Genomic DNA, 21833 nt, shown 5'->3' on the forward strand with positions numbered 1-21833 from the left:
CTCTGTCTATAGCACAAGCATCCCACATGAAGACCGGTTCAAGTTCTGGCTGTTGCACTTTCAATTCAGCTCCCTGCTAAAGAACCGGAACGCAGCGGAGAATGGCTCAAGTGCCTGGGCCCTTCACCCATGTGGGAGACTGACTGTCAGTGGCTGCTGACTGGCCCAGCTCTAGCCACTGCAGCCATTTGGGGAGTGAATCAGAAGATCTCCTTCTTTCTGTTAACTCTGCCTTTTTTATAAAATATAATTATAAAATTTATAGAATATAATTCATAGCTGCTTATTTTTTTGGCATTTGATTTAAATGAAATTTTAGGCACACAAGAGTTTAATATGGGCAAAAATTCCCAATTAGACTGGGAGATCCTCTGAGGCAGACATCGGGTCTTCCTCACCTTGGTACCCATGGGGCCCAGCACCTATTAAATAATCAAGACATGATAAACAAAGAAAGATGGCAAATCCTACCTAAGTATGTTCTCCCTATTCACAGTCCCTTAAATATTCAGAAAACTGACGATACCTGTGATATTTAGGATATCCCCTCCGAAACAGAGTACATCTGAAATCAAGTAAAGAAGAGAGAACAAAGTAAAAATCACATCAGTTTGGTCATTCTGTGCCTCAGGCTCCTTCCTCCTCCCCAAATCCCACCTGGACCTATAGACATCTCTCAAATGGAAGTGCTCCTGCTGCCTTTACAGACTCCCTACCACTTGTACTAGGCATCTGCTCCCCTTCTCACTTTCTCAAGGACTTCACCCTCACCTTAATCTTTACTGTACTAATTATTCCTGTCAATATCTCGAAAAAAATCAAAATTTTAAAAAGCCTAGGCTTGATTTTACTTTGACTAGCTCCATTTTTCTACTACCTCCATAGCAAAACATAAACAAAAGAAATCCTCAACATAATTGGTTAAATATACTTTTCTCCTTTTTCTGATCATCTTCCATTCATTCTTTTTAAGATTTTTTTTTATTACAGTCAGATATACAGAGAGGAGGAGAGACAGAGAGGAAGATCTTCCGTCCGATGATTCACTCCCCAAGTGACTGCAATGGCTGGTGCTGCGCCAGTCCAAAGCCAGGAGCCAGGAACTTCCTCCAGGTCTCCCATGCGGGTGCAGGGTCCCAAAGCCTTGGGCCATCCTCAACTGCTTTCCCAGGCCACAAGCAGGGAGCTGGATGGGAAGCAGAGCCGCTAGGATTAGAACTGGCGCTCATATGGGATCCCTGTGTGTTCAAGGCGAGGACTTCAGTCGCTAGGCCACTGCATCAGGCCCCATTCATTTCTTAAAAATCGTTTTCTCGAGACCAGCTTAAACTACTGCCTGAAATGCCAGTCAATCTGACTGAAAACCCAGCTGCTCCATGTCAGATGCAGCTCCCCTGTTAAAGCATGCCTGGGAAGGCAGCAGACATGGCCCTGCATCCGTGAGATAACAGCTGCAGCTTCTGGCTCCTGGCTCGGCTTGGTCCAGCCCTGACCATTACAGCCATCTGCGGGGTGGAACATGTATCTATTCTTCTTTCTGTACATCTGACTTGCAAATAATTAAATATTTAAAAAATATATCTTTTCCTATAGTCCCTCTTTTTAGTCCACCACCATCTGACCTTCATTCTCAACCAAATTCACTAAAACTATCAAGGTCATATCAACGGTGTTCATCATGCTAAATTCAATATTTTTCTGACCATACTGTACTTGACAGCTACTATTTTTTTTAAAAGATTTTATTATTATTGGAAAGCCGGATATACAGAGAGGAGCAGAGACAGAGAGGAAGATCTTCCATCTGATGTTTCACTCCCCAAGTGAGCCGCAACGGGCCGGTATGCGCCAATCCGATGCTGGGAACCTGGAACCTCTTCCGGGTCTCCCACACGGGTGCAGGGTCCCAAAGCTTTGGGCCCTCCTCTCCTGCTTTCCCAGGCCACAAGCAGGGAGCTGGATGGGAAGTGGAGCTGCCGGGATTAGAACCGGCGCCCATATGGGATCCCGGGGCTTTCAAGGCGAGGACTTTAGCCGCTAGGCCACCACGCCGGGCCCCAGACAGCTACTATTTTCAACCTAGCTAGCTGCAGCCTTCTTCTAAAAACACTGCTTTCCTTTTGTCTTTAAGAAAAATACTGGGGAGAGGGGGCAGAGCTGTGGCCTAGCAGCTAAAATCCTCACCTTGAATATGCCAGGATCCCATATGGGTGGGTGCCAGCTCTAATCCCGGCAGCTCCACTTCCCATCCAGCTCCCTACTTGTGGCCTGGGAAAGCAGCCGAGGACAGCCTAATGCTTTGGGACCCTATACCCGTGTGGGAGACCAGGAAGAGATTCCTGGTTCCTGGCTTCGGATCGGCACAGCACCAGCAGTTGTGCTCACTTGGGGAGTGAATCATCAGACGGAAGATCTTCCTCTCTCTCTCTCCTCCTCTCTATATATCTGACTTTGTAATAAAAATAAATAAATCTTAAAAAAAAAAAAAAAGAACTTAACCTGCTGAACCTTATTTAAAAAAAAAAAAAAAAAGAAAGAAAAATACTGGGGGAGGGGCAGTGTGGTAGCCTAGCAGCTAAAGTCCTTGCTTCCTTGCATAGCCCGGGGAACCCATATGGCTGCAGCTTGTGTCCTGGCGGCCCCGCTTCCCATCCAGCTCCCTGCTTGTGGCCTGGGAAAGTTGAGGACGGCCCAAAGCCTTGGGACCCTGTACCTGCTTGGGAGACCTAGCAGAGCCTCCTGGCTTCAGATAGGATCAGTCTGGCCATTGCAGCCATTTGGGGAATGAATTATAGGACGGAAGCTCTTCCTGTCTCTCCTCTCTATGTATCTGACTTTCCAATAAAAATAAAAAGGTCTTATGTGGGAGACCAGCAAGAAGCTCCTGGTTTCAGATTGGCTCAACTTTGGCTGCTGTGGTCATTTGGGGAGTGAATTAGTGAATAGAACAGAGCTCTTCGTCTCTCCTCTCTATAAAATCTGCCTTTCTAGTAAAAATAAACAAATTCTAAAAAAAAAAAAAAATCTTACTTGACTGGCTGCTCTGCAGTTCCCTTTTCCCAGTTTTCCATCCCTAGAAACAATCTTCCCCTGGAGAACCTCAAGCCATGGCCTAAGGTTCTCTTGCTTTATTAATTTTCTTTCCACAGAAACTCAATCAATCTAATTTTAAGTGCCATTTTTATGCTGTCAACTCACATTTTCAGCTCTAACAGATATCTGTTCTTTGAGTTCCAGTCTTAATTACAGCCACTAACTTGTCTTCCCCACTTGAATGACTCTGGCATCTGAAACTTAATACATTCAGAACTGTAACCTCAATTCCTAATTTTTTTCCTCAAAGCTCAATCTTCTAGATCTTGGCAGGTGATACCATCATTCATTCGCTTATGAAAGCCAGAACTACAAATCCCCTTTCTCACCACTTCCTACTGAAATTCAACCCATCAGTAACTCATATCTGTTCAATCTGCAAAAAACATTCTTGCAAGTTATTCCATCCCCAGAGTACCGCTGCTGTATCCAGGCCAACAGTCTTCAGTCTTGACTGCACATTGGAACTGCTAGTGAATCTTAAACAAAATACTACTTCTGGACACATTCCAAGAGATTCTTCTTTAATTGATTTGGCATGAAGCCTAGGCAACAAGAATAAGCTCTGCAGATGGTTACTGAATATGTAGTTGAGGTTGAGAACTACTCCCCTAGACCATCATCTCGCAAGGAGGTTCCAACTGCCTCTTCCAGTTTCCATTCTTTAACAATCACTTTCCACCACCTCCCTATAATCCAACCTCCGCAAGACAGCCAAAGCGAGCTTCAATACACATACACCATAGCCTGTTCCTTCCCTGCTAGGATCTCCCCATAGCTTCCCTTTGGGTAAAAATGTATCCTTCAAACTCAACGCTATAGCCTTCACAGCTTGATGATCTGACAGCAGCTGCTTTCTTCCTGCTGGCTGCACCTGGGCCGCACTGGTCTTCCCTCAGCTCTTAGAACATGCAAGCCTTCTCCAGGCTCAGAACCGGTGCATCTGGTCTTCTTCACATGCTCTTCCTAAGGTGTCCCCCTCATCCCCTGTAGCTCTGTTTAAGTATCACCTCTTCTGAGGAGCATCCTACGACTACTGTCTCACACAGAAAATCCTCACCTTATTATGATCTTAAAAAATACCTTACGGTTTAAGAGAATGTATAAGCTATACTGATTTTATCTGTCTTTCCCACTATAGCATAAACACTTCAAAGACGGGTGGTGGGTCTGACTTTGCCCCAGTGTTCCTAGTTCCACACTGTAAGATATGCACAATATACGTTTCGAAACTGTGGTGTTACCCAACTCTGATGACAAAGGGAATCTTCTTGGGGGGAATCCCAGTGCATATAAAAATGTGTCACATATTGCAATGTAATTAATAAAAAAATAAATTATTTTTTAAAAAAAAGGGAATCTTCTATGCTTGTTCTGCAGGGTTAAAGAGGGGAGATGCCACCAAAGTAATGATTCTTAGAATGGTAAACATATTTGTATGGACCCGATCAGTAAAACAAAAGAATGCTGAGTGCTGAAATGCCAGGGTGGTCAAGCCAAACTAAAAGGCTCCTGCATGGGCTTCTGCCTCCCTGTCCCTACACAGAGCATGTACAGTGCAGGCACTCAAAGCACACTAACAGAGCACACAAAGATGATTTTGCCTCCTTAGATAAATATGCAAAAGTTTAATATGTACATTATATGTGTGCATATAAATATAATACACACACATTTTAGTCCCAGAAGGACTAAATCCAGGAACACAGGACCAAACTGCAGCAACAGAATGGAAAGCTCTGTAGTATCTATTATATATACATCTGATGTATACTATTGTTTGAAGCCACCACTTGAGGAACATTATATTTTTAAACAAAATACAAACCTGATAATGAAATCTAGCTTTTCTCTGCCTTCTCAACTTGAGGCAGCAGGATGTGAGACCAATGGTGAGGGGGCAGGGACAGGCAGGCACAAGCTAAAATCTTGCCACCTTGGGCAACTAAAGACCCTTAAGGCTCTAACTAACTCCTGAGTACACACTTTTAAGGACCCCCCCCCCTCCCCCGGTCGTCTTCTTGTACCAACCACCAGGAGTCCAGCACCTCCTTGCTCCCCCTGCTGTGGTCACTCACGCTCCACGATGTCACTAATGTAGTAACTGAAGATGTGGGCCAGTTTGTCTATGTCATGCTCCAACTGGCAGGTGAGGCTTAGCCTGTCCATCAAAGCTGTAAACCCTGACCGACAGAGCAAAGGTTATCATTAGAGCTGCAAATCCCGAATGCTAGCCCCATCCAATCACCGGGTCAGCATGAAAAACACATCCTTTCCAATCAATTCCTTTGTCCACAGAGCGACCATTACCTAGTAGGGGCTGGGGCCAGGCTAGCCACTGCCACCTCTGGTAATGTGTCTGGAGCCACCTCTGCCTCCCGGGGATGCGGATGGCAAAGAGAATCCCCTTTTAAAGAAAGCCTGCTTCCCCGTTTCTCCGACGGGCAATTATACGATTTGCTCCAACAGGGTTAGAGAAAAACATGGATGGGGGAATGGATTATAGATTTTGGGGTTACCCATGTTCCTATCCATGACACTTGGAGAACAAACTGCACAAATAGTAAACGAATGCCTGTCAGTGGCTGCTAGGTTGCTAACGCCAACCATGGGCACAAACGTTCGGACTCAATCAATGCCTTAAAAGGACGCATGAACTCCCACGACGAGGCGGAACCAGGACTGGAAACCGCTCACACCCGGGCTTGAAGCCCGCCGCGTGGTGTCAAGAAAAAACCCGTTTCCCTCCTCGGGAGTCTCCATTTCATCAAGCCCAGGTGCGCTCAGGGGTCCGAGGCGGTGCAGTTCAGCAGGTGTCTCCGCTCCGGCCCGCTCACCCAGCCGTACCCGGCCGGGGAACCGCCGCGGCCTCAAGCAGCCTCGGCCCAACCGCCCCCGGAGACGGAGGCTCCTCCCCCGGGCCTCACCCGTCACGTGGACGCCGAGGAGGACACCCTGCGCAGTGGCGAGCTCGGGTTTCGATCCCCACGGCTTCCTGAACACCACCAGGTCGGGAAGCAGCGCCGCCAAGCGGGCCTCCACGGGCCACAGAGGCGGCGCCACCTCCCGCCCGCCGGTGGTCATGGCGGCGGCGGCCGCACTGCCCGAGGAGCCACCGGAAGCCCAGGCGCTTCGCACGGCAGCCAATCCGCACCGGCGGCACTAGCGGGGCCCTCCCGCCAGCCAATCCGCAGACTTCCTAGAAGCAATCCTAAAGGAAAGCGGGGCGACACGCCCTTTCACGCCCTGGACTTCTGGGGAAGGGGCGGGACAACACAGCCTGTCAGGTTTTTAATTTTAATACTTTTATTTTGAACTATGTGGTACAATTTCGTATAGGCTGGGAATCCCCCCCCGCAGTCTGTCAGTTCTAACCCTCCTGAACATATAAGACAAAGCGGGCCATTCGGGATAGTCTTTCCCTCCAAAAGGGGTACTGTCTGGATTTAATAAGAGCAAGTACGCCCGGCATAAATCTGACAATTAAGTTCGTGATTTTTTTTTTTTTCAGGCAAGACGAACAAAACTCTAGTCCCGTTGTTGAATTTTAGCAACTTTTCTCTCATCTGCCAGTACAGGATAACTTCATCTCGTTTCCTAGGCTATAAGGACGATCATCAACCAGAAAAGTGTTTTTGTTTTGCTGTCTGAATTTAAAATTTAGCAAAAGGTCTGTTTTCACTAAAACACTGAGTCGGGGCCGTTTGTGTGTGTGTGGCCGTTTTTACTCATAGAATTACTAGTAAGAAGCGTTCAGCCCAAACGTGACCGGAGATCCTCTGGAGGAGACCTGAAGAGAAGATGAAGCGGAGAGGTTTGTCTGCACGCTCCAGCTGGACGCTGTCCAAAGCACACTTCACTGTCAGCAAAGCTTAGAGTCAAGGGGCTGTAGCCTTCTCAAAGCCAAGTCATTTTTTTTTTTACAAATTTATTTTAAAAAATAACAATTGCAATGACATCAATGTTCAATCCCCAGTATTTCCCCTGAGGCTGAGCAGGGGGAGGGAGGGAACCTAGATAGGCATGTCCCAAAGGAAAATGAAGACATTATCATCAGGCATCCTGTAGCAGGAAAACGCTATTGGTTCAGTGGTACAGTCAGTGATATGGTTAATGTACCAGTGTGATTAAAAACACACACAGTTATCCTGCAAAGACAGCACTCAAAAAGCAACATGACTATGCAGGAAGCCAATCATTCATCCAATCACTTGGCATCTGTGATGTCATCATTACAGTTGCAAGGACAAATGAGAAAAAGAACTAGTAACAAGGAATCCAAACATGAGCCCCTTTGGCCCTACTGATGTGCTATGAACATGTTCCATTGACAATAAACAAATGACAACTGAAGCCTTCCATGTCAAACAAAATTCAAATTGACCCACACCCCAATTAAAAAAAAGCTTAGCAACAATATGAGGTTTGTATTATGTACAAACTTACAAACACAAATAAATAGCATTTTAGAACTGCTGTTGGCTTAAGCACTAGAAATCAGGTCTGAGAAATTTCTTGCTGAATTTTGCCCCTTAGACTTATAAACACCAAAGGGATAGAAAACTCCTGTTTCATGGGACTGACTGAATGAAGGTATCTGAAACTCATGTGAAGAGCCAGGAGGTCCTTGTGACATTACCAAAAGGGGTCAGCCTCTCTGGCTTCTGGAAGCCCAGACACAGGATCGATTCCTGGCTTGAGGAAGCCATTTCCACACCTGGACACCTTTGCATAGTTCTGTACATCTAGTTTGGCCATCACCATCACCTTCCTTTGTGATGTTTGTTTGTTTCTTTTCACTCTTCTGAAATACCTTAGCATGGTTCTCTTCGACTTCAAACATCTAGGAGAAACAGATGGACTGCTGAAGCACCACCCACTCTAGAGCTGCGGACCAGTTCCTGAATCCGCAGGCGTTCTGCTTCCGGTCTACAGGTTATTCCCACAACATGCATGCAATGGGAAAACCTTTGTGCCCAACCCCTGTGGGAAAAGAAATGAAAACTGGCTCCAGAGAATCACTGCTGTGGGAAGGGGGAGAATGTTTGCTCTCGAGGCCAACATGAATGAAGCTAACATCTACCTCATGATCAAGTAGCCAGTTCTTGTGACTGAACACTGCTTTCCAGAAATTGTCCAAGGCCCAATCTCAGACTTCTTCCTAAGTGTAAATGTGATTTAGTCTCTTCATCTGAAGGACTGACTCCAGGTATCCAGCCCCTGGAAATTCGCACTCTGAAACAAAACATGGGATAGCTCCTACCCCTCGCCTCTCTCCTTCCAAACACGTACGAACCTTCAAACTCCCCAATCCCTGGCCTGGCTCCCCATTTAGGAATCACTGCCAGTGTCCTCAGTGCCTCAGCACAGATGGTGTTGAAGAGTTTTGTTCTTTACTTAGTAAAGGCAGTTTCAAGGCATGATATCCTTGAATTTGTCTTAAAAGCAGCCACAGCAGGAACTATGGTCCAGATGACCTGTCAACAGAGGGACAAGCATCCCAAAACTTGTCAAAGATACAAAGAGATTCAACAATGTGTATTGTTAGTGCTTGAGTCTTCTACTCCTTTATTCTCAGGATTAAGCCTTTTCTTGGCTGGAGTCCAAAAATATCAACCTGCCATCTGTACAGACAGATTCTTATTATTACCACAGATCAGATGAGCGTGTGTCAGGGAATTTATTGTTTCCATATCACAAGATGGAAAGAACTTCCTTGCCTGGAAGCCATCTCTGAATACAAAGAGTCTATTCAGTGAGTCAGCCTGCATTTCCCCAGCAGGGATATGGATGCTGTCCAGATTCCATGGAAAGCTGTGCACTGCCCCTCCCTGAGTGCAGTCTAGGTTGAGAAGGTTGTTCCCTGTGGAGATGGCTGGCTGGCTTCACCAGTCAATGTAAGTGCTTTGTGTACTGCTGGGCTGGCATGTGTCTCCTTGCATCCTTTTAATCCATGAAATGTCAATGTTATCGATGATCTGAGATAGGTCTTGACTGGAAGGGTGGACAAAAGGCTTGCAACTTCAATTTGCCAGACACCACTGCTGCAATTATAATACTGAGCCACTTAATTAAAAACTAAGTGGTTTCTGTCCTGTAGAAAAGGGCAGAATGTCATCATCAATTTCCTGGAACAGCAGCAAGGAACCCGACCTTGATCAGCTCTGTCAATGGTCTGGGGTTAGGACACTCGGATGATCTGTGTCATTGCTTCTTCATCAGCTTGGTTTGGATCCTAGAGGCAAAGACAGCATGATAATGATCAAAATCCTTTGCAAAAGCAATTCCTGGCTCTCATCCTCAAACACCTACCATTGCAACCTCACTAGGAATGAAGCGACATTCTTCTCTTAATTAACTAATGAATTAATCTGAAATGTAGAGAAACAGAGACAGACCTCTCCAAATGCAATGGCTGGGCAAGGTTGAGGCCAGGAGCCAGAAACTCCATCTGCATCTCCAATGGGGATGGCAGGGACTCAAGTATTTGACACATCTTCTGTTATCCCCTCAGGTGCATCAGAAGCAACTTAGAAAATGGATGTGGACATCCCAATGGCAGCTTAACCCTCCCCCAGCCTTATCTACCTGGGCCTCCATCACCAAATACTCCAGAGTTGACAGTGTACCTCTTTTCTAAGCATCTTGGAGTGTGCTCTGTCCTTAAGGGTGAAGGGTATTTTGATAGCTAAGAAACAGGTACAAAGGAACTATGTCCTGAGGTATTTTGGGGCCATTATTTTCTGATTGTCACATTTAAATTCTGAGTACCTAGGAGGCTGGAAAAACATCAGATTCTATATATCACACACATAGATAAACCTGAAGCTGGGACAGGCCAAGTGGTTTGGCTGAATTAAATCAGAAAGTGAGTCAGGAACCCAGCACTGGGTAATTCCCAGTTTCCTGGCTACCATTTAATTTTCTTTCCAGTAAACTCGATGGTGCTTTGCACTTATGATCTGCAGTGTAGGGGCTGATGTTATGGCATAGAAAGTAAGCTACCACTTGCAATGCCGACATCCCATATGAGCGCCAATTCATGTCTTGGCTATCCCACTTCTTATTCAGCTCATTGCTAATTGCCTGGGAGAGCAGTGGAGGATGGCTTGGGTCCCTGCCACACATGTGAGAGACACAAAAGAAGTTCCTGGCTTCAGCCTGGCTGCTTTGGCTATTTGGGGAGTCAATCAGCAGACGGAAGATTTCTCTGGGTAACTGACTTTCAGATAGATGAGATTTTTCCAATATTCCTGTAATGTGTTCAACAGTATTCCACTTTTTCAAGAAGAAAGGGATAAGAAGCTAACTTGACTAATGCCATATTTCTAGCAAATATGGGAGCAGTTCTTCAAAACGCTCATGGAAAGTATGAACTTATTTTACATGGATTTCATAGTTTATTTTTTTAACACGAATTTGCATGTCAACCTTGCGCTGGGACCATGCTACTCTTCTCTGTATCATTCCAATTTTAGTATATGTGCTACCGAAGCGAGCACTCATAGTTAATTTTTAAACTACATTTCCTCACAAATGTTTTGAAGTTTCCCTGTAGAATGAGAATAGTTCTTGACACAAGTCCTGCAGTTGGCTATCCATATGCACAAAATGCATGCATGAATAAATATTCATGAGAAAGAAGGGGCTCTCACACTACAGATGAGAAGTGACAACACTGAAGAAAGTGGTTTTGAGAATATTATGCAGTTAAGAAATGAGGAAGTAGCAAACATCTTTGGACAGGGAACTGGCACTACCAAAAACTCCTTAAGCCTACATAATAAAGAGTAATCTAACAGTACTACCTGAGGGCAATTAGAAAAGACTGGAGATCAATCTAGGGGGCCCTGTAACAGTAAAGGGGTAAATGTCATCTACAGAATCAAATATCGGTAAATGGCAGGAATCCACCTAATTTAGAAAATATTTGAGTTCTTGCTCAATAATTAGATTCTAAGACCAATAAGTTTAACAGAACAAAATCTCTGCCCTCCACACAATTCAGCCTAATCGAAAAGCAAACTTGAATAACCAATCCAATTAATTTGATTCTATTTTTATTTTAGAGAAAACCCACAGAATTTCTACAATTGGACAGTTTTAAGCTTTAGTAGCTGGGTAGATGGACATACCACTTGTAGAGATGGACCAGCTTAGGATGCTTAAAAAAAAAAAAAATCAAGATTCTATTTTGGACACAGGGATTCAGAACTGCCCGTAAGACAGTCAAGGGCTGGTGAGGTAATTAAAAGAGTCAACTCTGGAATTACGTGACCTGGGTTTGCGTTTCAGTTGTTCCATCTTAGTATTTTACCTTAGGGAAATTACTTAACGAACCTCCTTAAACTTCAGATTGAACTGTAAAATGCAGAGAATAATTCTCATCATGGGGCTAAGGTTCCTGCTATAAAGATTAACTTACAAGAGTTATCCCTGCGGAGCCAGCCTTCAGCTTCCCACACAGGTCCTGGGAGGAGGCATTAACGGCTCAGGAATGGGGTTTCCTGCCATCTACATGGACGATCTGGCTCTGGCCTTGGTACAGCCGAAGCTGGGAAGGCATGTGGGGAGTGAAACAGTAGACACCAAAATGCTTAACATTGTACCTGTCATATAATGATCAATGTTTGCTACTAGTAGTGTAATTACAACAAAATACAATAAAACTTGTTCCTCGGCTCTTAAGACAAGTGAAAATTTAAAAAAATATATATATATATAATTAATAATAACTAGGAAAGATAAGGGGGAAGAAAGGCCACTGGAGCAAAGACTTTTTTGTGCTTTAAATATTAAAAAGAATCAGGGCCAGCACAATAGCCTAGAGGCTAAAGTCCTCGCCTTGAACACGCTGAGATCCCATATGGGCGCTGGTTCTAATCTCAGCAGCCCTGCTTCCCATCCAACTCCCTACTTTTGGCCTGGGAAAGCAGTCGAGGACAGCCCAAAGCCTTGGGACCCTGCACCCGCGTGGGAGACCTGGAATAGTCTCCTGGCTCCTGGCTTCAGATGGGCTCAGCTCCAGTCATTGTGGCCACTTGGGGAGTAAGCCATAGGACGAAAGAGCTTCTCTGTCTCTCCTCCTCTCTGTATATCTGCCTTTCCAATAAAAATAAATATAAATCTTAAAAAAAAAAAAAAGATTAAAGAGAATCTAAGAGACCCAGGTTGCATCCGGTTTAGAGAATATAAGTCTCTTGAGTGTCAAAACATGAGGAAAAACCTGAACACTTCAAGAAAACATAAAGCAACAAAGAAGGAAAAGTATATACATATTCTTACTTGCATATGAGGACTATCCTTTTCCTTTGGAGAGAAAAATCGTCCACCCTCACCCCGTTTCCGAGCCATAGCATGACGGTGCCGAGACTCATGTAGGTATTTCTAAAACAGCAGAAATAAAGTTTAACTATTAGGTAGAAAGAGCATGGTTACCTAGTGTACAAATCCCATTCTGGAAAATTTAGGATGGCTGTGATCAAAGCTGTAAGGGAGAATTAGGATTCTGAATTAGGCAAGAACGTGTTGGAGGGAACTGCAAAGTCAGTAAGATAGCAGTTAGTATATGTAGCCAACATAAGATTGTCAACATTAAGGGAATTAAAAAAAAAAAAAAACCCAACTGCAAAGTATGGCAGAGATTACGATCATACATCTTTCCCCTTCTGTTTTAATAAGATATCACATTTTAGTAAGGCACATGGGTGCTCATTGAAGACTACATTTCTTATCTTCCTAGTAGACCACTGGTTTAAGAGAAATGTAGGAAACGTTTCAAGACAGGATGTCATTTTTGTTTCCTTTTTTAAGCTCTTTGGGTTGCAAAGAGCCACCATGGATTGTGAGCACACAAATAATATTGAAGCAGAAAGACAAGAAAAGTCTTCTTGGGAACTAGGTGAAAAGTGCTCCCACTTCAGGACAATTATTGCTGGACTGCTTTTATACAACAAAAAATTAAAATTCTGTTGAAGCTACTCACTTGCTGTCACAATTGTAGTTGAAGCTATATACAGCAATAACAAATGCTAACTTTTACAAAAGAACTTCTATCTGATATCGGTCTGTCTGGAAGGCACTCAAAGAAGCATATGAAACCAAGGGCAATTTCCGAAGTGGAACAAAGTGGTTCTCCTTCCATATCCTTCTCTGTGTGATACGCACCCTCCTTTCCTTGGGAATCTTTCCTTCTGCCTCTAGCTTAGCTCGGGCTTGCCTTCTCTTAAGAATACGGTGGTACTGTTTGGCATTCACATAGAGAGGCTCTTCCTCAAGCATTTCCGCACCGGGGAGAGGGATTCTTTGGATGGCAGGTACAGAACCAGCTCCAGGCACCATCTGTGTTAACAGGAAAAGAGGGGTTATCAATGCCCTGACGTGTGCACACAGCTAACAGTCTCTCGGTCCCTATTAATCTCTCTTCTTCTGAATGTCTCCAAACTAACATTTGAGCCCAGTGCGATGGCCGAGCAGCTAAGGTCCTCGTCTTCAAAGCACCAGGATCCCATATGGGTGCCGGTTCTAGTCCCAGTGGCCCCACTTCCCATCCAGCTCCCTGCTTGTGGCCTGGGAAAGCAGTCGAGGATGGCCCAAGGCCTTGGGTTCCTGCACCCGCGTGGGAGACCTGGGGCAGACTCCTGGCTCTTCGCTCCTGGCTTCGGATCGGCGCAGCACTGGCTGTTGCGGTCACTTAAGGGAGTCAGTCACCGGAAGGAGGATCTTCCTCTCTGTCTCTCCTCCTCTCTGTATATATTTGACTTTGCAATAAAAATAAATGAATCTTAAAAAAGATTAAATAAAAAATTTAAAAAATATTTATCTTTATTTATATAAAGATAAATCTTAAAAAGATTAAATTAAAAATCTTTAAAAATAAATAAAAATTTAATTTTGATTGCAAAGTCAGATATATAGAAAGAGGAGGAGAGACAGAGAGGAAGATCCTCCTTCCAGTGACTCACTCCCCAAGTGAACGCAACAGCTGGTGTTGTTGCGCTGATCCGAAGCCAGAAGCCAGGAACCTGCCCCGGGTCTCCCATGCGGGTGTAGGAATCCAAGGCCTTGGGCTGGCCTTGACTGCTTTCCCAGACCACAAGCAGGGAGCTGGATGGCAAACGGGCCTACCGGGACTAGAACTGGCACCCATATGAGATCCCGGCATGTTCAAGGCAAGGACTTTAGCCGCTAGGCCATCGCGCTGGGCCCAAAAATAAATAAATCTTTAAAAGAAAAACAAAAGTAACTTTTATAGGGTTCCGGCAGATTCTTGGCGAACATTTACTTGAAAGGTCTGCAATACATTATAAATAAAAACATCGCAGATGATCCTGCACAGGGGCTCTGAACCACTGAGAAGTGATGTAACCATGCCTAAATTCACGCCCATCCATGACTCAATTTCCTACACATGTTTGCTGCTATTTAATGGTTAGAACAGTGGTGCCAAAACAATGAAACAGCAAAGCAAGGTGGGCACAGACTGACCAAGCATTATTAAATGTAAAGATACAGTCACAGACCTAACTTAATTAAGTAACTAGCTTACTATTCAATTGTTCTTTTTCTTTTTTTTTTTTTTTTAATTGTTATTTTTCTTAAAAAACAAACAAAAAGGGCCCGGCGGCGTGGCCTAGCGGCTAAAGTCCTTGCCTTGAAAGCCCCGGGATCCCATATGGGCGCTGATTCTGGTCCCAGCAGCCCCACTTCCCATCCAGCTCCCTGCTTGTGGCCTGGGAAGGCAGTCGAGGACGGCCCAATGCATTGGGACCCTGCACCCGCGTGGGAGACCAGGAGGAGGTTCCAGGTTCCCGGCTTCGGATCGGCGCACATCAGCCCGTTGCGGCTCACTTGGGGAGGGAATCATCGGACGTTAGATCTTCCTCTCTGTCTCTCCTCCTCTGTGTATATCTGGCTGTAATAAAATGAATAAATCTTAAAAAAAAAAAAAAAAAACACAAGCACAAACACAACACTGTACTACACGTAAAAACAAGTTAACAAGCTCCTGTATGCCACTCACTTTCCAATCACAACCGCACTTACAGATTCTTCTAGTAGCTTCTTCCACCTTTTCACAGAATTCTATCACTCATTCTCAATTCATCCATCTTAGATCCTGTGCACCAACATACTCTTAGAATGAATTATGGCTTATTGTGATGTTATGATAAAAGTAGATCCGTGTTAAGTGCCTCAAGGATAAATCTCACTTCTAATAAGAAGCCAACATTATAAATAGATTTTATGAGAGATGTCAAATTATAAGTTCATGAAATCTTTAAACATAAAGGTATGTGGAAAATTTCATCACATGAGAACAGTCAGCTGAGGAACCAGTGCTCTTACCATGACCATCCCTCCTGAGTTGACCACGTTGCCGGCCACTGGCAGGGTAACAGTGACAGTCCCTTGCCCACTGCTGGTTGTGTTGGTATTGGCTCCTGTCTGAACAATCTGTGCTCCTGCCAAACTGGCTGCTGGGATGGTGATCATGCCTGAAACAGGGACTGTAACTTTAAGAAAATAAAACATAAAACAAACAAAAAACAGGCACAAAGAACAGAGAAGGGAACATGGTTAGACCCTCTTCTATCTGGCATACACACGGTCACCCTGGGAAAAGAGTGAAAAATGCAAGGGGGGAAAACACTCTCCCATGCTAACATTTCCCCACTTGTTTTGCTGTAAATAATCCAGGTAAATCATCCTCTTCACGATTGTATTAATTCTCCCAGTTCTGAGGAAATCTATTCTCTATTTCTCCATTCCAGTAACAGTTTTCCAAAGGGAACAAGAATTGAAGTCTGCCCTTCCACGGCTCAGAATGACAACAGCTACCCTCACCGACCTTACACATGGAACAGCCTGCTTTAGGACAGATTCTACAAACTTAAAACCTGCTCATCTTGGAGTATGAGTCTGCTGCAGGACCAAAGCTTAAAATTAAATCAAGCACTACAAATCCCAAAATGATTAGCATCACTGAAGAAATCAATCATAATTTTGCTTGAGCTCTTGGCATGATTGAATCCAGTTCAGGCTTTGTCCAAACCACGACAGTACATAGTTAATGCACTCCCTAGATCTCAAGTACTGTACAAGTTTATCACAAGTTAAACTTTTGTCATGGAATTTGACACATCCTTCTCGGATTAATTATCTAAACAGCTGACAAATGCTTTCCAAAACATGTCTATTTCAAGTATCCTTCCTCTCTCTAAACAGTTCTTGTATTTTTGTATCTCTTTCTAAAATGTACTTCCAAAGGGCTCTCTATATTCCATTTGATTTTAAGTTTCTCTTACTTGATTAGAGGCTCTCTGGGAACTCTTCTTTCCGTTTTATTAAATCCTATGTATAAAGTGCTGTATGCACAGTAAGCATCTAATAAGACATTTGGAGTAAGTTAATTATAGAGTGATGCGGAAAGGCAATGAGCATAAACAGAAACAGCATTTTAAATGCCTATTTGCTCTTTGATCTATTTCTTTACTAATAAACAAAGTGGATATTTTCAATCTTCTATGCAGAACCATTTCCTCCCTGAAAGCTCACATACCCCCTAGGGCTAGTCCTTTAACAACCCGCTACAGGAACTATGACCAACAGAATCAACATTGGTCATGTCCTGGCGACAAAGACCCAACTTGGGAAAATCCAAAGGAAACCTTGTTTTGTTGATGTTTTAGATACCCCAAGATGTACAGGGAAACTTATGGGCATCCTTACCTTGCTGGAGAATGGTGCCATCTGCATTAACTGGCTGATAGACAATGGTCTGTCCTTCAGCAGTCTGTGCCACCTGCTGCCCCTGGACGGCAATCTGTTGCTGTGTCTGTAGGAAATCAACAAGTAAATAAAAATGACACAACCACATGGACCCCAAAGGTTCCCCATTAAGAAAATGACCGCGTGACACTTTTCAAGGAAATATTTTTGATGCTTTTCTCCCCTACTTCCACTCACATGGACTATCTGGCTGGCTGACCCCTTCCCTGTTCAGCTGTGCTCCTGTGTTGACAGTACCCATGTTACCTGAGTCTGGCCAGCGGTGACAGCTGTCTGGGGCTGCTGGATGATGATCTGCTGAGTCTGTCCCTGCTGGCCCTGCACCTGCACAGCCTGTCCGCCTTGGATCTGGATCTGTCCAGGAGGAACCAACTGGATCTGTGGAAGTGAACATAGATTGTACCCTACTCACACTGGTTTCCCATGGGCTCTGAAAATTACCCAAATTCCTGTAAAAAATAATAATAACTACTCAAAAGAGGAAAAAGAACAGGAGGAGTCCTGTTTCACTGGTAACTATAAATTAGAGATTAACTTCTATTCATGAAAAGATCAAAGGGGCCAGTGTCATGTTGAGGAGTTTTAAGTATGACAACATCTCAGCTGTTCCACTCTAATTCAGCTAATAAGCCTGGGAAACCAGCAGCACATAGCCAAGTGTTTGGGCCCCTGTCATTTACAAGAGACCAAGACGGGAAAATTCCTAGCCCTTTTTGGACCTTGTTTGGCTCCTGTGGCCATCTGAGGAGTGAAAGGATGGAAGATTACTCTCTCTGCCTTTCATAATAAATTAAAAAAAAAAAAACAAAGCAGGCCTACCAGGAAGAAATCATCAGGGATTTTTTTTTTTTTTTTAAAGATTTTTATTGGAAAGGCAGATTTACAGAGAGAAGGAGACAGAAAGATCTATCCACTGGTTCACTCCCCAAGTGGCAGCAATGGCTGGAGCTGAACCAGTTCACAGCTAGGAGCCTGGAGTTTGTTTAAGGTCTCCCACGTGGGTGCAGTGTCCCAGTGCATTGGGCCATCCTTGACTGCTTTCCCAGGCCACAAGCAGGGAGCTGGATGGAAGTGGAGCAGCCAGGACATAAACTGGCACCCATATGGGATCCCAGTGCATGCAAGGCAAGGATTTAGCCACTGAGATATCACGCAGGGCCCAAGGAATTTTAAATAATGTTTAGACATATCAGTATTAGTTTTTAAAAACATGATAGCATTTTCATGCTTATATGCTTTAAAAAAAAAAGAGCATGCTCCTTTAAAATTCATCCTTAAGTACTTTTTACAGATGAAATGGTAATCAGTTGATTTCCAAGCTATATTTTCTTACAGTTAAAATGCTGAGCTCACAGTAGCCCAGGCATGACACTTTGAAGAGAATCTGGATCAGAAAACCACCAAGTCAGAGAATGCACCTAAGCCATGTCTGGATTCCTGATCCCCAGAACCACGAAATCAAGTGTTTGCTATTCCAGGCTGCAAACTTCTAGAATAATCTGGTATGCAGCAACTGACAACTAAGGCGATGTGACAAACTACATTTCTGACACACAAAAGTTTATCCTACTTTGCTTTGATGCCACTTATTCATCAATAGATATTTCTGATGCATTGCTGTCAGAGCTGGCAGTTTGGAGAAAGGCTGCTTCTAGAAACACAATTCTGTAGCCAGGTTCCTTTTTCCTGTAATTTCATCTGGAACCTCCTTGGTCTGGAAAAAAGGAAATGTGTCTAGAACTTAATCAACTGAAAGGCAAAAGGCCTGCTGATGGAAGGAAATGTGCAGGAAATCAAGTCAACGGACTATGCGCTCTGGAGACACTGGTGGCTGCATCACTGTTAAGGTCACTGATTCACCCACTTTTCTGAAAGGCAGAGGCAGACAGACAGCTGCCATCCACTGTTTCCTTCTTCAAATGCTGGCCACAGCGGAGCCATGCAATCCAGATCGCCCTTGTGGGTGGCAGAAACCCAAGCACTTGAGCCATCTCTGCTGCCTCCTATGGACTGCATTAGCAGGAAGCCAGGACTTGAACCAAGGCACTCAATGTGGAATGTAGGTAAATGTGTATGTGTGTGTTACAGAACATCCATTTGAAAGGTAGAGCTACAGAGTGTCTCCCTAAAGAGCCACAGTGACCAGGAGCCAAGATCTTTGCATGGGTTTCCCAATTACTTAGGTCACCTTCTGCTGCCTTCCCAAGTGCAACAGGAATGGGCAGAATGTAAAGGGGAGCAGCCAGGATTCAACTAGGACAGTGATGTTGTAGGTGTAGGCTTGACCCCCTGCATCCTAACAGTGGCCCCAGGATACACGTCTTAGCTGCTAGACTAGAAAAACCTGTCCTTGCCTAGGTCGTAACTACTTTTCCCAAATATTTAGTTTATAATTTATACCTAGGAAGAACTGGCAAACGAACAAGAAACCCCAAACTTATCTGTTTATGTGAATCTACTTCATTCCTTACGCAGCAAGGCATAACAATTTATATGAACCATTAGGGTTCCTTCTTCTACCCATTTACATTATTTGCTCAATATCTATTGGAATAAGTTCCTTAATACACCATGGATACAAAATCAGCTACGTATGTTAAAAATCTTATTATGTGTCTTTTTTAGAAGGACAGAAAGGAAGATCTTCTGTCCACTGATTCACTTGCCCAGTAGCCACAATGGCCACAGCTGAGCTGATCTGAAGTTGAAGCCAGGAGCTTCTTCTAGGTCTCCCACGTGGGTGCAGGGTCCCAAAGCTTTGGGCCATCCTCTCCTGCTTTCCCAGGCCACAAGCAGGGAGCTGGATGGGAAGCAGGGGCCACCGGTATTAGAACCAGCGCCCATATGGGATCCTGGTTCATGCAAGTGGAGGACTTTAGCCACTAGGCTACTGCGCTGGGCCTAAAATATTATTACGCATCTTTATCAACTTATTTCAACAATCACTGTCTTTATTTCAGAATAGTAAAATTGGGTTTTATGTTTTTAAGAAATCTCTATCAGGGCTGGTGCTGTAGCACTACAAGTCAAGCTGCTGTCTGTGACGCTCGCATGCCCTATCCAGCTCCCTGCCAAAGTGCACGGGGAAGCAGCTTTTGGGCCCCTACTACCCATATGTAGGAAACCTGAATGGAGGTCTAGACTTAGAACAGCCCTGCCCACTGTGAGTATTTGAGGAGTCAATCAGCAAATGGAAAATATCTGTGTCTCCCTCTCTTTGTAATTCTATTTTCCAAATCAATCAATTACAATTAGAAAAAAGGAAAAATCCTTCTCTACCCTATAACATCAAGGAAGTTCCCCTAAGTTTGTAGGCATTGTTTCTTACATTTAGGTCTTTAACAAATTTGTCAAATACTTAGAATATAAAGTTGAAATCAATTTTCTTTTTCTCTACCATTCTTTTTTTCTTATTTCTTTTTTTTTTTTTTAAAGATTTATTTATTTATTGCAAAGGCAGATGCACAGAGAGAAGAGACAGAGAAGATCTTCTGTCTGATGATTCACTCCCCAAGTGGCTGCAATGGCTGGTGCTGCGCGGATCCAAAGCCAGGAGCCAGGAACTTCTTTCTGGGTCTCCTACGTGGATGCAGGGTCCCAAGGCTTTGGACCGTCCTCGACTGCTTTCCCAGGCCAGAAGTAGGGAGCTGGATGGGAAGTGGAGCTGCCGGGATTAGAACTGGCACCCATATGGGATCCCGGTGCGTTCAAGGCGGACCTTAACAGTTACGCTATCGTGCCGGGCCCTTCTGTATCATTCTTAAACCTTTTTCTAATGATACAATTCCCTACTTTTGCTTTATATCAACTTCTAATAATTCCACGTCTGTACGTTGGTTCTCCACTCTGTTTTCATTATCTATACCAGGCCAGGGATCTTAACCCAAAACTAACTTCAAAGTTTTGCATATATCTATCTGTACCATTTCTTAACACACCATAGGGTTCACTGGAATTCTAAAACTGAGAGTAACCCAAAAATGATTTACAAGTACTCTGAAAAAAAGGCTATTCAAATAACATGTAGGAGACTTTCTCGCTTAAAAGGGATTAAAAAGCCTTAAACATTCCTTTTTTTAAAAAGATTTATTTATTTATATCTGAATGGCAGAGTTATAGAGAGATCTTCCATCCACTGGTTCACCCTCCCCATATGGCCAGGGATATAGTGGAACAAAGCTGGGACGTCTGTTGATTTCCCACGCCGTTAGTGGGAAACTGGATTGGAAGTGGAAAAGCTGGGAATCAAGCCAGCACCATTCGCAATGCTGGCACCACAGGTGAAGGTTTAGCCTGTTGTCCATTAGCATGGATCTCAAAAAGCTCTAACAGAGTTTAAGGAAGACTATGAGATCTAATTAGAGCTTTACATATCAAAAATTAAATTTTTAGCTTGATTAGTTCTAGTCCTACCTGAAGCAGGGAAATGGAACAATCGTATCATTCTCTTACAGGAAAAAAATAAACCACAGTTATATGAACCCTACAGATCACCTGATATAAACTGCATTTTCAGATAAACGAGTTGGCCAGAATTAGTAAACTTGTTTAATGGTAGACCTGGGAATGAAGCTGGGTCACTGCACTCAGCAGTATTCTGTTTCCAGTCCTGCATTACATTTTCTATTCAACAGAGAAGAAAAGAAGGAAAGAGGGGCTGGACGCTAAAAAGGAGGCCAAGAGTGGAAGCACTAAAATGAAATAGCAATGTGAAATTGAGGAAAGCATACAGTGAAAATATATTTAAATCCTCATACATTTATGCACTGAGAAATCTGGAAACTATTTTTAATTCCAACTACAACTGTATCTTGGCAAAAGAATGCCTTTTGCCTTAAAAATGCTCTTACCCTTTGCCCAGGCAATTTCCACTTCAAAGAAATTACTGTAATAACTTCACTGAAAAAGAAAGAGCCTGCCCAACTGTTTACAGTAAGCTTACTCAGAGA

The 21833-nt window shown here is 43.8% G+C and overlaps 2 protein-coding genes and 1 non-coding gene across 16 annotated transcripts in view; all 3 read right to left on the bottom strand.

Moving 5' to 3' along the window:
- Positions 1–6275, bottom strand: part of LOC131480186 (adenylate cyclase type 10-like) — a 46487-nt gene extending 40212 nt beyond the window's left edge. For 2 of the 5 annotated variants that reach the window (XM_058663293.1, XM_058663286.1), the window contains exons 1-3: positions 6021–6275; positions 5172–5276; positions 527–565 (exon numbers count right to left, since the gene is read on the bottom strand). In XM_058663293.1, coding sequence (XP_058519276.1) covers positions 527–565; positions 5172–5276; positions 6021–6177 — 301 coding nt within the window. In that variant the 5' untranslated portion in view covers positions 6178–6275. Of the gene's footprint in view, positions 1–526; positions 566–5171; positions 5277–5612; positions 5633–6020 lie in introns of those variants that run through there. The other 3 variants (XM_058663268.1, XM_058663274.1, XM_058663280.1) reach the window with 2 other exon arrangements.
- Positions 6276–7505: 1230 nt separating this feature from the next.
- NFYA (nuclear transcription factor Y subunit alpha) overlaps positions 7506–21833 on the bottom strand; it is a 33389-nt gene continuing 19061 nt past the window's right edge. For 5 of the 10 annotated variants that reach the window (XM_004590344.2, XM_058663479.1, XM_058663463.1 and 2 more), the window contains 6 exons: positions 17131–17262; positions 16825–16930; positions 15442–15608; positions 13261–13434; positions 12379–12480; positions 7506–9328 (listed from right to left, as the gene is read on the bottom strand). In XM_004590344.2, coding sequence (XP_004590401.1) covers positions 9275–9328; positions 12379–12480; positions 13261–13434; positions 15442–15608; positions 16825–16930; positions 17131–17262 — 735 coding nt within the window. In that variant the 3' untranslated portion in view covers positions 7506–9274. The remainder of the gene's footprint in view (positions 9329–12378; positions 12481–13260; positions 13435–15441; positions 15609–16824; positions 16931–17130; positions 17263–21833) is intronic. The other 5 variants (XM_004590348.4, XM_058663478.1, XM_058663471.1 and 2 more) reach the window with 1 other exon arrangement.
- On the bottom strand, positions 10489–10595 carry LOC118758379 (U6 spliceosomal RNA). Its single transcript, XR_004995676.2, has one exon. It is a non-coding gene; the product is annotated as a U6 spliceosomal RNA (small nuclear RNA).

This window comes from Ochotona princeps, chromosome 1, assembly GCF_030435755.1.
Source record: "Ochotona princeps isolate mOchPri1 chromosome 1, mOchPri1.hap1, whole genome shotgun sequence".
Classification (NCBI taxonomy): Eukaryota; Metazoa; Chordata; class Mammalia; order Lagomorpha; family Ochotonidae; genus Ochotona; species Ochotona princeps.